Source organism: Myotis daubentonii, chromosome 2, assembly GCF_963259705.1.
Source record: "Myotis daubentonii chromosome 2, mMyoDau2.1, whole genome shotgun sequence".
In the NCBI taxonomy this organism is placed as follows: domain Eukaryota; kingdom Metazoa; phylum Chordata; class Mammalia; order Chiroptera; family Vespertilionidae; genus Myotis; species Myotis daubentonii.
Window position 1 is genome coordinate 206,957,020 of NC_081841.1, and position 12,583 is coordinate 206,969,602.

Genomic DNA, 12,583 nt, shown 5'->3' on the forward strand with positions numbered 1-12,583 from the left:
TGGTTTTCCCAGGCTGCCCCCCTTCAAACGGGGTGGCTTTAAACAGTCTACAACATGCATTCTCTCACAGTTCTGGAGACAAGCCCCAAATCAGGATGTCACCAAGGTCATACCCCCTCCAAAACCTTTAGGGAAGGGTTCTCTCTCACCTCTTCCAGCTTCTGATACCTTCAGGCATTCGTTGGCGTGTGGACATATCACTCAAATCTCTGCCTCCATGGCCACATGGGCTGTCTTTGGAGTCTTTGTGCTTCACATAGCATTCTGCTGTGTGTCTCCTCCTCTTCTTGGAAAAACATCAGTCATATTGGACTAAGGACTCACTTTACTCCAGTATGTCCTCTCTTAATTACATCTGCACACTGGACCCTATTCCCAAATAAAGTCACAGTCTGAGGTTCCAACAGTTTAAACTTCAACATGTTCGGCGGGGGGAGGGGGACACAGTTCAACCCATAAATGACTTAACTACATAGTGTTTCAGTTTCCTCATCTAGACAAAAATACCTACTTTATGGGATTTTCTGAGAATTAAATGTGGTGCTTACCACATTTTGAAATTAAATCTATATTCTTTTCACTACCTTAAGTTGTGACAAAAAGCTTAAGGATACATTTATGTTGGTGACCAACCAAAAGCTATTTGGAGACAGGTATGCAAGAGAGCTCATATAACTACTAGTAAGCTGGGTCATAAATGTCTCCTCTATTTAAAAACATATATAGTGTCACCCAAAAGTGTATACACACTTTAACAGCTGATAGCTCAAATTTGAAAATTAAGTGTATTTTAATAAACACTGTCTTTATAATTAATCGTGTGTATACATTTTGGGGTGACACCCTGTATATTAAACACTATTTAAATGTTGGCATTTAGACATTGGCTTAGGTCTTAGGAAGAAAAATCATGTGATCCAGCCAGTAACCTCATTGCAGAACAATGCCAGTCAACTGAGTTATTGCTGTTTGTCGTTGGTCCACCTGGGTAAGTGTGCCTTATTGTTTCCCTTTCGATAGAGGAAGTTAGCCCCTAATAAAGATTATTTTTAGTCCTTGAGCCCTGGGAGAATTGTTACTTCTCTTCCTTTTTTAAACTTCTATTACATGGACGTTAAAACTTTGTCTTCCATGCCTCAGTTTTTCCCTTCTATTTTGACTGCATTGATTTCTGCACTGTGTTCAGGAAAGCGCCCCCACTCGACTCTCCACCTCATTTATTCTTTAATTCATTCTGCGTAGCTCATCTACTTGCTTTTTATGATTCACTCATTGAATGCTTCTATGGTGTCAGGGACTATGTGAAAAGTATTGAATTCACTGATCATTTTGGAACTGCACCTTCTCAAACCTAAGCATACTGAGTTTCTGTGAAGCTATGTTCTCCTTTGGTCTCCTGTATCAGCTGTTTCCGTATCTCAGGAGTTCCTCACAGCACTGGCCAACGGACAGACTTTCGGTTTCACAATGCCATCAGACTTCATTACTGTCCCTTTTTCTATTTGGGGAGGAAGGGAAGGCAAAGGTATTTGCAGTATAATCCTCCTCACCCAATTTCCCTTCTTAACTGGCATTTATTTCAATTCTGCTCAGTGGTCAGCACATGTCTTAGAGCTCAAATCTGTCTAAATGCTGGACACTGGCCCTAGCATTTGGGAGAGGGGTTTGTATTTAATTCAGTTATCCTGTGAGTGCCAGGAGCAGAGAAGGAAAATGCTATGGAGTTCAGAGTTCCCGCTGGATCTTGGAGAGCAGGAAGAACTGGTGTAAAGACAGGTGCAAAGGAGACAAGGGCAGCAACTAGCTACTTTGGCTTGAAAAGTCAAACTCATCATAGAACTTAGTCACTTACCATGATAAGGAGGGAAAGTGTCAGATTCCTTAGCTCTTTCTGTAAGGATGCTTTCAAAAATGTATTTATTGATTTCAGAGAGGAAGGGAGAAGGAGAGATAGAAACATTAATATTGAGAGATAATCATTGATTGCCTGCCTCTTGCATGCCCCATGCTGGGGATCGAGCCCACAACCTGGACACGTACTCTGACCGGAATCGAACTGTGACCTCCTGGTTCACTGGTCAATGCTCAACCACTGAACCATGGCTGTAAGGATATTTTTTGTTTAAATCTTTAGACAGCAACTATCAGAATTTATCTATCACAAAATTAAGGTCAGATGATAAATAAAACCCATGGAATTCCTATTAGTACATGTGTATAGAGACAACTTAATGCCCATTTGTGTTGGTGTGTGCTCACACGTGTGCACTTCAGGCACACGTTACAGATGTAGATTCAAAACCATTAACTTGTACTGCCACCTGATACATATTTGAACTATACAGGTAAACTCTGCACTTCTACTACCCAGACACCATTTAACAGCATTTAATAGTTTATTACAAAGAAGTGTAACCTAACACTTCAGAAACTATTGAGAAGGTGCTTTTGGGAAATCGCCCATTCTTTAGACAATATTTTCTGCAGAACTAATGAACATTCTCAATCAGCATAATTGAGGGGCAGCGGGTGGTCCTCAAGGCAGTCATTTCTGAGCATATTTTTTATATCAACATTCAATATTAAAAGATGTTTGGAAAATCTTAGCTGGGAAAGTGGGGGCCGAAATGGTCAAGTCCATTTAACCAAGAGAAGCCCCTAATGGGTAATATGTATTTATCCTCATCCTAAAGAGACGTGGATTTTTTAAAGGTTGAAAAATAGTGCTTTAGAGGATGGTTCTAGGGCAGTGATGGCGAACCTATGTCACCTCTGACACGCGAACTCATTTTTTTGGTTGATTTTTCTTTGTTAAATGGCATTTAAATATATAAAATAAATATCAGAAATATAAGTCTTTGTTTTACTATGGTTGCAAATATCAAAAAATTTCTATATGTGACACAGCACCAGAGTTAAGTTAGGGTTTTTCAAAATGCTGACACACCAAGCTCAAAAGGTTCGCCATCACTGTTCTAGGGCCTTAAGCCTCCTTAAGTCACTGCATTGTTTGGTGAAAATCTGACCAAGAAAAGCACTTTGAAAGCTCGTGTTAATGTCTCACGGCACAAACAGTGAGCAAAACCCAACGGTGCCTTCACTCTGTAGTTTGATTCCCCCACTGACTGTTTTTTACAATGACCTAAAATTAAGAAAAAATTGTTATGAATTTAGCTTTTATTCAAAATTAAATAAGCAAAAGCAAGTTTTTCCGAAATTTTTACAAATTACTTACATAAAAGAAAGTTAATAGGGACAGTCCTAAGTTTGCAACAAATAATTACAAAAGTGTCTAGGGCAGCATGAGTATAAATCACGTCACAGCATGGCGCTCTAACTGTCAGATGAGTAAGGCATAACTAACATTTGCACCGCGACCAGAATTAGAAAACAAAACAGACTGTAAAAGCTTAGTTCTACATTAAGCTCCTTCTCGTCCCTCAGGTCCTTAAACACATCATGTCAAACTATAAATCACATAGATGGGCAGTTAATGAGAAAAGCCCCCTAAAAGGTACAAACTCACTGATACTGAATTGAGTTAGTTCTCCATTTGCCTTTATGTACAAGTAAATGTAAACCATATTTTCACAGTTTTGAGTGTTTTGTGAATAGATGCACAGTACCATGTCAGGTTTGCAATTGTTCCTGAAAACTGGCTCTAGGTTCTGCACCCCTGTCGGCCACCGGGGTGCACGTATTTACATAAATAGGAAAGTATCATAGTCAATGGTCAAGACAGTTCAGCAAGAGCAGGATCTCCAGCAGGGCGATACGCGATACCACAGTTTACACACCTGTGCAAACAGAAGCATTCGGACAGAGAAATTGGAGGCAAATGCAATTCGCAAAAACTCGTATCGCTACTGTTGTAAACTTGGGCAGTAAATGACCCTCGGCAAGCTCTGCTCTCTATGGCTTTTTTTTTTCTTTTAAAATCTTAAAGCCAGAGAAAATGCACACATACTACCCACACGCTCGCGCACACACACTCCACACACATACACAGTTCTCATTTCATTTCAGAATACGGTACATAGTGCAACTTCATCACAATGTAGAGGTTTAACACACATTTGCTGTGTGTCTTCCTGTGCAAGTTCTTAGTGGTCTAAATCCTAGTTGAGGGTATTCATTTGCAGAACCACATGATTCTGGAGGTTGAGGAAATAAAATAAAATAAAAAAAACAAGAGTTTCCATACATTTTTCAAACCAGCACTGGAGGTGCAAAGGCAGCAGACAACCTGGCCATCAACAGAGCCAGGTTAGGGTAACTTTAAAGGAAGATCCAAGCAGTTAGTTACTTAGATTGGTCTCTAGAAAAATAGGTCAGGATATGCTGTATCTTTGTCAACCGTTCCTTCAAAGACTTCATTGACAAAACTGACAGCTGGTATCGGGGATCCACAGGGAGAACTGCAAGAAGCCACCAACACCAGGCAGGTCCATTAGGAGTCGCCTAAAAAATAAGCAACATTTTATAGGATTAATTAAACAAGTGTCCATGTGATAACAGCAGTAACAAACCACCAACAAGCTAGTCTTGACTGAGCATTTCTCCCTATCAAGTCCCATCTCAAATCCTTTAAACAATCATGCAAGGAAGGCTATTACTATACCCATAAAAAATGGGAAACTGGAGCTCAGAAGTGCAATATAACTTGTCCAAGCTCTCTCAGCTCACACGTGGCAGAGCCAACATCCAAACCCAGACCTGATTCCACAGCCCACACTCTTTCCTCTGCAGGAACTGCTTAGAGCAGGGTTTCCTCATGCTCAGGCGACTGGCATTGGGGCCCAGATGATTGATTGTCATGGGAACCGTCCTGGGCATCACGGCCTGCTGAGCAGCACCCTGCCTCTGTCAGCGGCACCTCCCTAGTTGTGACATGAAGTTGTCTCCAGATATTCCCAAATGTCCCACGGGGGCAAAACCGTCCCTACTTGAGAAATGCTTTCTTAACATGCATATTTAAAACTTTTTAAAAAATATGTTTTTATTGATTTCGGAGAGGAAGGAAGAGAGAGAGATTGAAACATCAATGATGGGAGAGAATCATTGATCGGCCGCCTCTTGCACGCCTCTTGCACGCCTCCTACTGGGGATGGAGCCCGCAACTCAGGCCTATGCCCTTGACCAGAATTGAACCCGGGACCCTTCAGCCCACAGGCCAACACTCTATCCACTGAGCCAAACCACTAGGGCTAAAACACTTTTTTTTAAAGTTAGTTGGTATTCTGAAATATCTTCAAAGAATTGTGGACTCCTGGGAAAGCTAGAAGTCCCCCTGATGTTATAAGGGCTGACTACTGGCTATTGAAAGAACAGGAACTTATACAAAAGAATTGTTAAGCCACCTTTACTACAATTGAACTGCTTCTTATAGGACCTGAAAGTTCAGAATGACAAAAGGAGCTGTATCAGTGTTGGTCTCAATGCACTCTTAGACTCAAACTAGATTTCGATATTTATGTACTGTCTGTGCTCTACTCAGCACCATGACCACCTCCTTCTGCATTATCAGAGACATCAGAAAACTACATTCCCCAGAACCCCCTTCCCCATATGGTTCCAGGTTAGACTGGCCAATGAGAGGCACTCCTGAGTGAGACGTGTAAGTTGGAAAAGAGGAAGTCACTACCCTCTGGAGATTGTTGCCAAGTGTGGGCAGATGTGAGATTTACAGAAGCTTCCAGAGAACTCCTGAAAACCACCTGCTCCGCGGCTACAGCTGACACTGAGCAACAGCGGAGCAGGCCCCGATCTTCTCCAAGCTGGGGCGTTAGATCTACATCCTTAAAAAGCCCTTCATTCCAGGAGCAGACTGAGGGGCTCTTCTTTTCCTCACTGAATCCTGCCTCATACAGACTAACAGACGGCAATGGCGGAGGATAGGGTAATAATGGGGGAGGGTGGTAAAGGCCATGGGAAAGCAATGCTGAATTTTTCTACAAGTTGGGTTTGTTAACACTTAAACTTTATTAATTTTGTGCTTATCAAAAGCTTTTCTATTAAATTTAATCAGATTTAGGTAGGCAGGATAAAACAAACATGCTAGACAGAGTAAGTGCTCAATTACAAGATGGTCTAATGCTGAAATTTCGAGTTCAGGTGAAGGACTCAGCTGGGATTCAGAGAGACTTGCACTGACCTCAGAGCACTGACCTGAGAGGCAGTCTGCGTCACAGCGGAATCTGTTTTCTCTCCATCTTCGTATTTATTTATAGTCATTCCTTTATGAAATCTATCACCTTCTGACCACAAACTTTCTTCTATGCAATTCAAAACACTTGTGCCTAAAAGTCAGTGCTTTGATGCATCTAAGCTCAGACTTCCCAGGCTGGGGTCCCTCCTTTCTTGCCTCTCACAGTGCCTGCTGCACAGATCGCTTGCTCAGAGTGCCTGCTACACATTAATTAGATTAAGCTTAAAAGCAAACCCTAAGTACCTGAGCTAGGCCATAAGGACAGCAGTTTCCAAGGAGAGTAGCATTAAACATGAAGAGACAGAAATGAATTTGATTGCCAGGCTGAAAGTTGGGAATAAAAGGTGGTGAGAAAAAAATTTTCAAAGTACAGAAAATGATACACTACATCTCTCAACTGTCCCAGAACGACGGCTGACTGGCTCGAGGTGCAGTTGTCACAATTTACCCGATGGTACCACGTCCCATTTTGGATGTCTTATTTCTCCTTCTGAAAAGGGCTCCTCAGTTAAGGGTTCGACCTTTCCTGGCCCTCACTCCTACGGGCATTGCAGCGACACCTACACACCCCTCCCACGTCAAATGCAGCGGGTACCACTGTGCTAGGGAATACAGGCATGATTCCAAAGACGGGGACAAAGGAGATGCGATGTAAACCGGACAACAACAGCAAAACCTTAAAAATCTACTCACTTGGGTTTATTTTTAAAAGTTAGACTTTTGGAAACAACATCAAAGCCATCTTACCTGAAGGTTTTCCTCCCTCCTGGGCATTGAGCCAAAGTGCTGAAGAATTTGGCTTCGAAATCTGTCTCTTAAATTCTGAAACCAGCTGCAGGCTTGAGAGTAGACCAAATTATGAAGCTGCCTGAGACTCTCTAACTCATCTTCATTCTCCACCTAGAAATACAACAGTTAGTAAGACCTCTGTGTCTATTATCACCAACCCCACAGACGTGGGAAAAAATCGAAAAATAGGGACCACCTATTTCAGTGCTGGATCATAAGAGCATTATTCTTATACAATACGTATCAAATATTTCTGCCTCACAGAATACAGTACTGTAGGACCCTCCTAACAGCCCCAATCAGGAGGAGGGGTAAGATTGTGAGGGAGTTCTTTGTCTTTATGGATCAGTGGTTTTTGAAAACAGTGGAATGAAAAGAGCAGGAGTTCAGCTACTACAATAAAAGGAAAGACAGGGAAGGGGATTAAGGTGCAGATGACAGGGATAGAAAGCGGAACAGGATTTTCCACCACAGAACGGGGTCAAAAAACAAACAAAAAATTTTAGAAAATCACTTAGCATATAAAAAGGTAGAGAATAATTTATGCAGTGATGAACATCTCCTGCTGTAAAGGCCCAAGGCTGTGGTCACCTCCATCATCCCTCCGGACACCCTGCAGACTGCTGGATCATGGCAGCACCAATTAAATGCTCAGCCTTGCAGCCTGCGATCGAATGGTCTCAAGAATGCAGGTGGAAGATGGAGCATTAACTCACCCACCTCACACTGACTGCCTTAATGCACACTTCTCTCCCACTCACTGCCTGTCAGGGAGCGCTCTAGACCATACACATGAACACATCTCAGCAAATACCAGGCTTGACTCAGCCTTTCACACTCAAGGATGACGCAAGAGAAAAACAACAAAAGAACTCTAAAAACATCCTGAGCTATAAAAGGTGAGTCTATAGCACAAAAGAGACAAAAAACAAACAAACATGCTTTTTATTTTTTAGAGATGCGAAATGAAACACAAAATAAATTTAAAAGGCATCTACTTTTGCACAACGATGAGAATACATTTAATGCCACTAAACTGTACACTTAAAAAAGGTCAACACAGAGCTGCCTCAAACAGATTGTCAAACTGCAGCAGGAAGGCCGGGGAGGGTTGGGGGGCAGGAGGGAGGGGGGTAAGAGATCAACCAAAGGACTTGTATGCATGCATATAAGCATAACCAATGGACATAAGACACTGGGGGGTAGGGGAGGCCAGGGGATTGTCAAGGGCGGGGGGGGGGGGGGAAGGACACATATGTAATACCCTTTGTAATACTTTAAGCAAAAAAATAAAATAAAAATTAAAAAGGTTAACATTCAACCCTGTTAAGTGCCTGTCTTGCCAATACACACACACACACACACACACACACACATTCTGGGTGCTCTGCTGGCTGCTGAGCCTGGAGAAACAAAGAGTATCTAGGTCTGGTCTCCCAGGTTCTCTGGGAACTCACAATGATTAAGAACAAGATAAGAAAAAGGTAAGTCAAAACTAATTTGCATAAGTATTGGTGAGGGTCTCTGAGAGGAAGAACTGTTTTATCTGCCCGGATGCCTGTACCATGCCCAGGACAGAGTACACCAAGGTGTACTGGAAAACAACACTGTGTAATACCTTAACATCTTCCAGATATTCAATGTCTGCAGTACAATATCCATCTTTCATTCCTCTTTTTAAAACCTTAAACCGCTTTCCTCCAACAGTATCCACCACAGACCTTCCATCAGGTAAGAAATGTACATTTCTAATTTGTAACATACAACCATAATCTGCAAAACTAAAAGAAAAATTCTAATTAACATCAAAGTTCAAGCGACAAGCACACACGTTCTCAACAATATTCAAGGAAAGTTCCAAGGTAAATACAAATATTTCAAAGTACACAAAAAGCATACCCATTCTGCTTGTCACTGACACACATCCCAAACTGTTTCGTTCCAGTTTGTATGCTTCTTCGAATCATCAATCTATATCTTGGCTCAAATACATGAAGAGGGCAAGGCACAGTGGGGTAGGCTATAGTGCAAACAAATATGGGGACATTCTTGGTCAAGCTGAAGAAGAGAAGAGTGTCATTATTATATGTCAGAATTTATAACCAAAATGAGTAAAGTTTGCAACAGTAATAAATTCATATATATATATAAAAAAAGAAAGCAGACCCAAATAATGTAACTTTTATTCTTGGCAAGAACAAGAATCAGTACACTCACGTGGATACATTAGCACTAAAACAATGTTTGTGATCCTCTTATGCACACAAGTCAAGCAAGTCAATCTGCATTCGAGCTGCCAGGTTATCATATAGAGAGCTAAGTTTCTTTATGAATCAAAAAGTAATGGACTAGAATTCTATTCTATATTTAAAATCTGTCTAAAATATCTGTACCATGACAGAGTTAATATCTTTTCTCCATAAAACACCCTTAGTCACTCTTAGATAACAGTAAAAAAAAAAAAAAAAAAAAAAAAGAATTCCCAGAAAAGACAAAATGCAAATCATTAAAAATTCTTAGGCATTAAAAATATTTTCAAACTATCAAAATAGGTAATTCAAAAACATTTTTCCAGGTAATTAAAAAGATACATTTTCCATTGCCAGATTTGCAGAAAATGAGAGGATGCAGGCAGCGCCCAGCTTTGACAGGGCTGGGGAAGCTGGCAGTGCAGGGGGCAGACTGGAACAGGCCAGCCACGCTGAAAGAGCATGTGGCAATCAATACACATCAACAGCTTTTTTAAATGTCCACATCCTTTGAACCAACAGGCTCACTTTTCCCCACAAGTACTGAGCATGGTCAGTGTAGCACTCTGTACAGCAGCCACAACTTAGAAGCAAAAAGATAATAAAATAAATCATGACATAGCCATCACATGGTATACATTTAAATGAAAAAAGAGGTTATGGAATTATATGAATAAAATGACCCCATCTATGTTTAAAATGTATTTATATATATTAAAACATAAAAGGATATATGCCAAAATGCCAAAGGAAGCTCCCTTTGGGTTGCCCATTATGGCTTTTTTCCCCCTGCTCACTTATATTTTCTAATTTTTCTTCAAAAAGATCATGTTACAAAAATTAATATTTAATAAAAACATGTTTAATGTACAAGTGCTAGTTACTCTACTTTTAAAACTGTGTTTTACCATCATTGTACACTCTCCTTATGAACCTGAGAACTTGGAAAAAACCCAACAGACCCATTAATCAGCAAAACTTGTAAGTCCAGAGGAGGACCCGTTCCTCAAGGACAACAGCCTCCTCAGTGAGCAGCAGGTGCCCTCAAGCTTCCCTCCCTCACCTCAGCTCCCCTCCTGTTACTACTGCTGGTCATTCACCAACTGCACTGCTCTGTCGGGGGTCGGGTGTGGCACCGTTTTAAGATTTTAAAGTATATCTGCACCTTTCCTATAGGCAGCTTCTTGCAGTGTTGATCAAAAAGCTTCATAATCTGCACTTCAGAATATTTTCTACCATAGAACCACACAATAAACTATCAGTTCCACGAGAAGACAATCATATCGATTTCCATAAAGATAGGAAGTCTCTTATTGACGGCCACGGGCCCAATGAAGACATTTGGAGGGCACATACTAAAAAAAGAAGAGTCCATGCCCTAGCTGGTTTGACTCAGTGAATAGAACGTCGGCCTGTGGACTGAAGGGTCCCAGGTTTGATTCCAGTCAAGGACACGAGCCTGGGTTGCAGGCTTGATCCCCATTAGGGCATGTGTAGGAGGCAGCAGATCAATGACTCTCTCATCATTGATGTTTCTATCTTTCTCTTCCGCTCCCTTCCTCTCTGAAATCAATAAATATATATTTTTTTTCTTTAAAAGACAGAATTTTAAAAAAAGAAAATGAAAGGAAAAGAGTTAAGAAATTAAAAACCTATGAAAAAATGTAGAGACTCCAATGACTGGTCAAAGAGGGAAAGACGTAGGTGAAGAAAAGCACAAGAAATAAAGGTTAAGAGCAACAAGACTAGGACCAGCCTCCCATCCCCAGTCGGCCATGAAGTCCTCAATAATGGTCTCTCCCACCAGATCTCAAAGCTACCCCCAGGGCTTTCACTTTCCTGTTACTGACTCGATTCTGCCTCAAGTCAATATTTTCATTAATTGAGAATCTGGCCCCTAAGTCACCTCCCTACCCTTTTCCAATTTCAAGACTCAACGCCCCACCTTCCAAACCTCTAATTGGCTAAATCCCCTGCCAATCCTGGCCATTTGTCTCCTGCCTTCCTCCTACACTGCCTTGATACCCGAGGGTTGCTGTTCCCAGCAACCACTGTTACTAGCTCCACCTCTCCATTCCAGATTCCACTGCCTGATGTCACTGTGAGAAACCCCTCCCCCACCTAAAATGCTGCTTAAATGAGTCAATAATTTCCAGTAGAACATCTGGAAGTTACCAAATGAACTTTTAAAAAATCCTGTTTAGGACAGGGGAAGCTGACCAGTATCTGTGTGAAATGCGCCTTTGACTCTATGGGTTGAACTACAGGCGGGATCCAGCTTGCCACGAGAAGGCTTCTCCTATTTCCAAGGGTAGTAGTTTGTAATTTGATTGTGTTTTTATGAGAAGAAACTTACTGTGAGAGTTCAGCAGTTTCTTCATCATATATTTTTTTTCTCTCAGACAGCTCATCAGGCAGATACTTCACTATTAATTCTTCCAACAGCTGTGTGACACAGTACCTCCTATCTGCTAGATACTAAAAGACAATATTATTTTACATTCCAATTCTTTTTTCCTACAGTATAAAACAGGCAAAAACAATTTAGCTGATACAGTCAAGCCCTTATTACATATTTATACAGTCTATCTGAATTAACCGAATTAGTGAGGGGAACCTTACAATGGATGATGCTAAACAGGCCACCTGTCTGAGGCTTCACTCAAGAGCATAAAGCTGCATGGTGGCAGCTTGAGCCACACCCTATGTAAGGACCGTGTCTTGCTCTGATCACAGATCCTTTAGCAGCTGTCAGCCCTGCCCCTGCATCACCCACACAGAGGGCCAATCTCCACCTGGCAGCTCATGGGTACCTGAAACTAGCATTTTGACTGAAAAACAAAAATAAGGTAAGGAATAAAGAAAATGGTGCATTTGCCTTATTTTTAAAACGCAAAAACTACACATACACCCTTTTTTGTTCCCTATTTCAGTAGCAGAGTTTACAGCAAATTTTTTCTTTCAGATTCTCCTTTCCCTGTCACCTTACTATACTCAGACCCTGGCCAAGAGGTTGCTTTTCCCAGATGACCCCTGTCTGTATAAAGGGGACATTTTACCACTCCCTTCAGACTCTGAGAATCCGCCCCTCATGGATTTGGTGTCATTGTTCCAACTGCTAGAAGCTATCTCTTATACTCTTGCCTGTGAAAAGCCCATCTATCTTTTATGGTCTGGCTCCAATTTTACCTTTTTTATAAAGTCTTTCTAATTATTTTTCTGTCTCCCAAGAACCATATAAAAGGCAGTTACCACACCCTACACTATATAACATGGACAGGAATACATCACGTCTCTGAAACTGAGCTAAACACTGCACAGGGGAAGGGACCAGGTC

At 41.3% G+C, this 12,583-nt stretch overlaps 1 protein-coding gene across 4 annotated transcripts in view; it reads right to left on the bottom strand.

Moving 5' to 3' along the window:
- Positions 1–3,159: 3,159 nt before the first annotated feature.
- Positions 3,160–12,583, bottom strand: part of LONRF1 (LON peptidase N-terminal domain and ring finger 1) — a 33,038-nt gene continuing 23,614 nt past the window's right edge. For 3 of the 4 annotated variants that reach the window (XM_059685532.1, XM_059685530.1, XM_059685528.1), the window contains 5 exons: positions 11,603–11,724; positions 8,897–9,055; positions 8,616–8,778; positions 6,956–7,108; positions 3,160–4,461 (listed from right to left, as the gene is read on the bottom strand). In XM_059685532.1, the coding sequence (XP_059541515.1) occupies positions 4,303–4,461; positions 6,956–7,108; positions 8,616–8,778; positions 8,897–9,055; positions 11,603–11,724 (756 nt within the window). In that variant the 3' untranslated portion in view covers positions 3,160–4,302. The remainder of the gene's footprint in view (positions 4,462–6,955; positions 7,109–8,615; positions 8,779–8,896; positions 9,056–11,602; positions 11,725–12,583) is intronic. The other variant, XM_059685531.1, reaches the window with a different exon arrangement.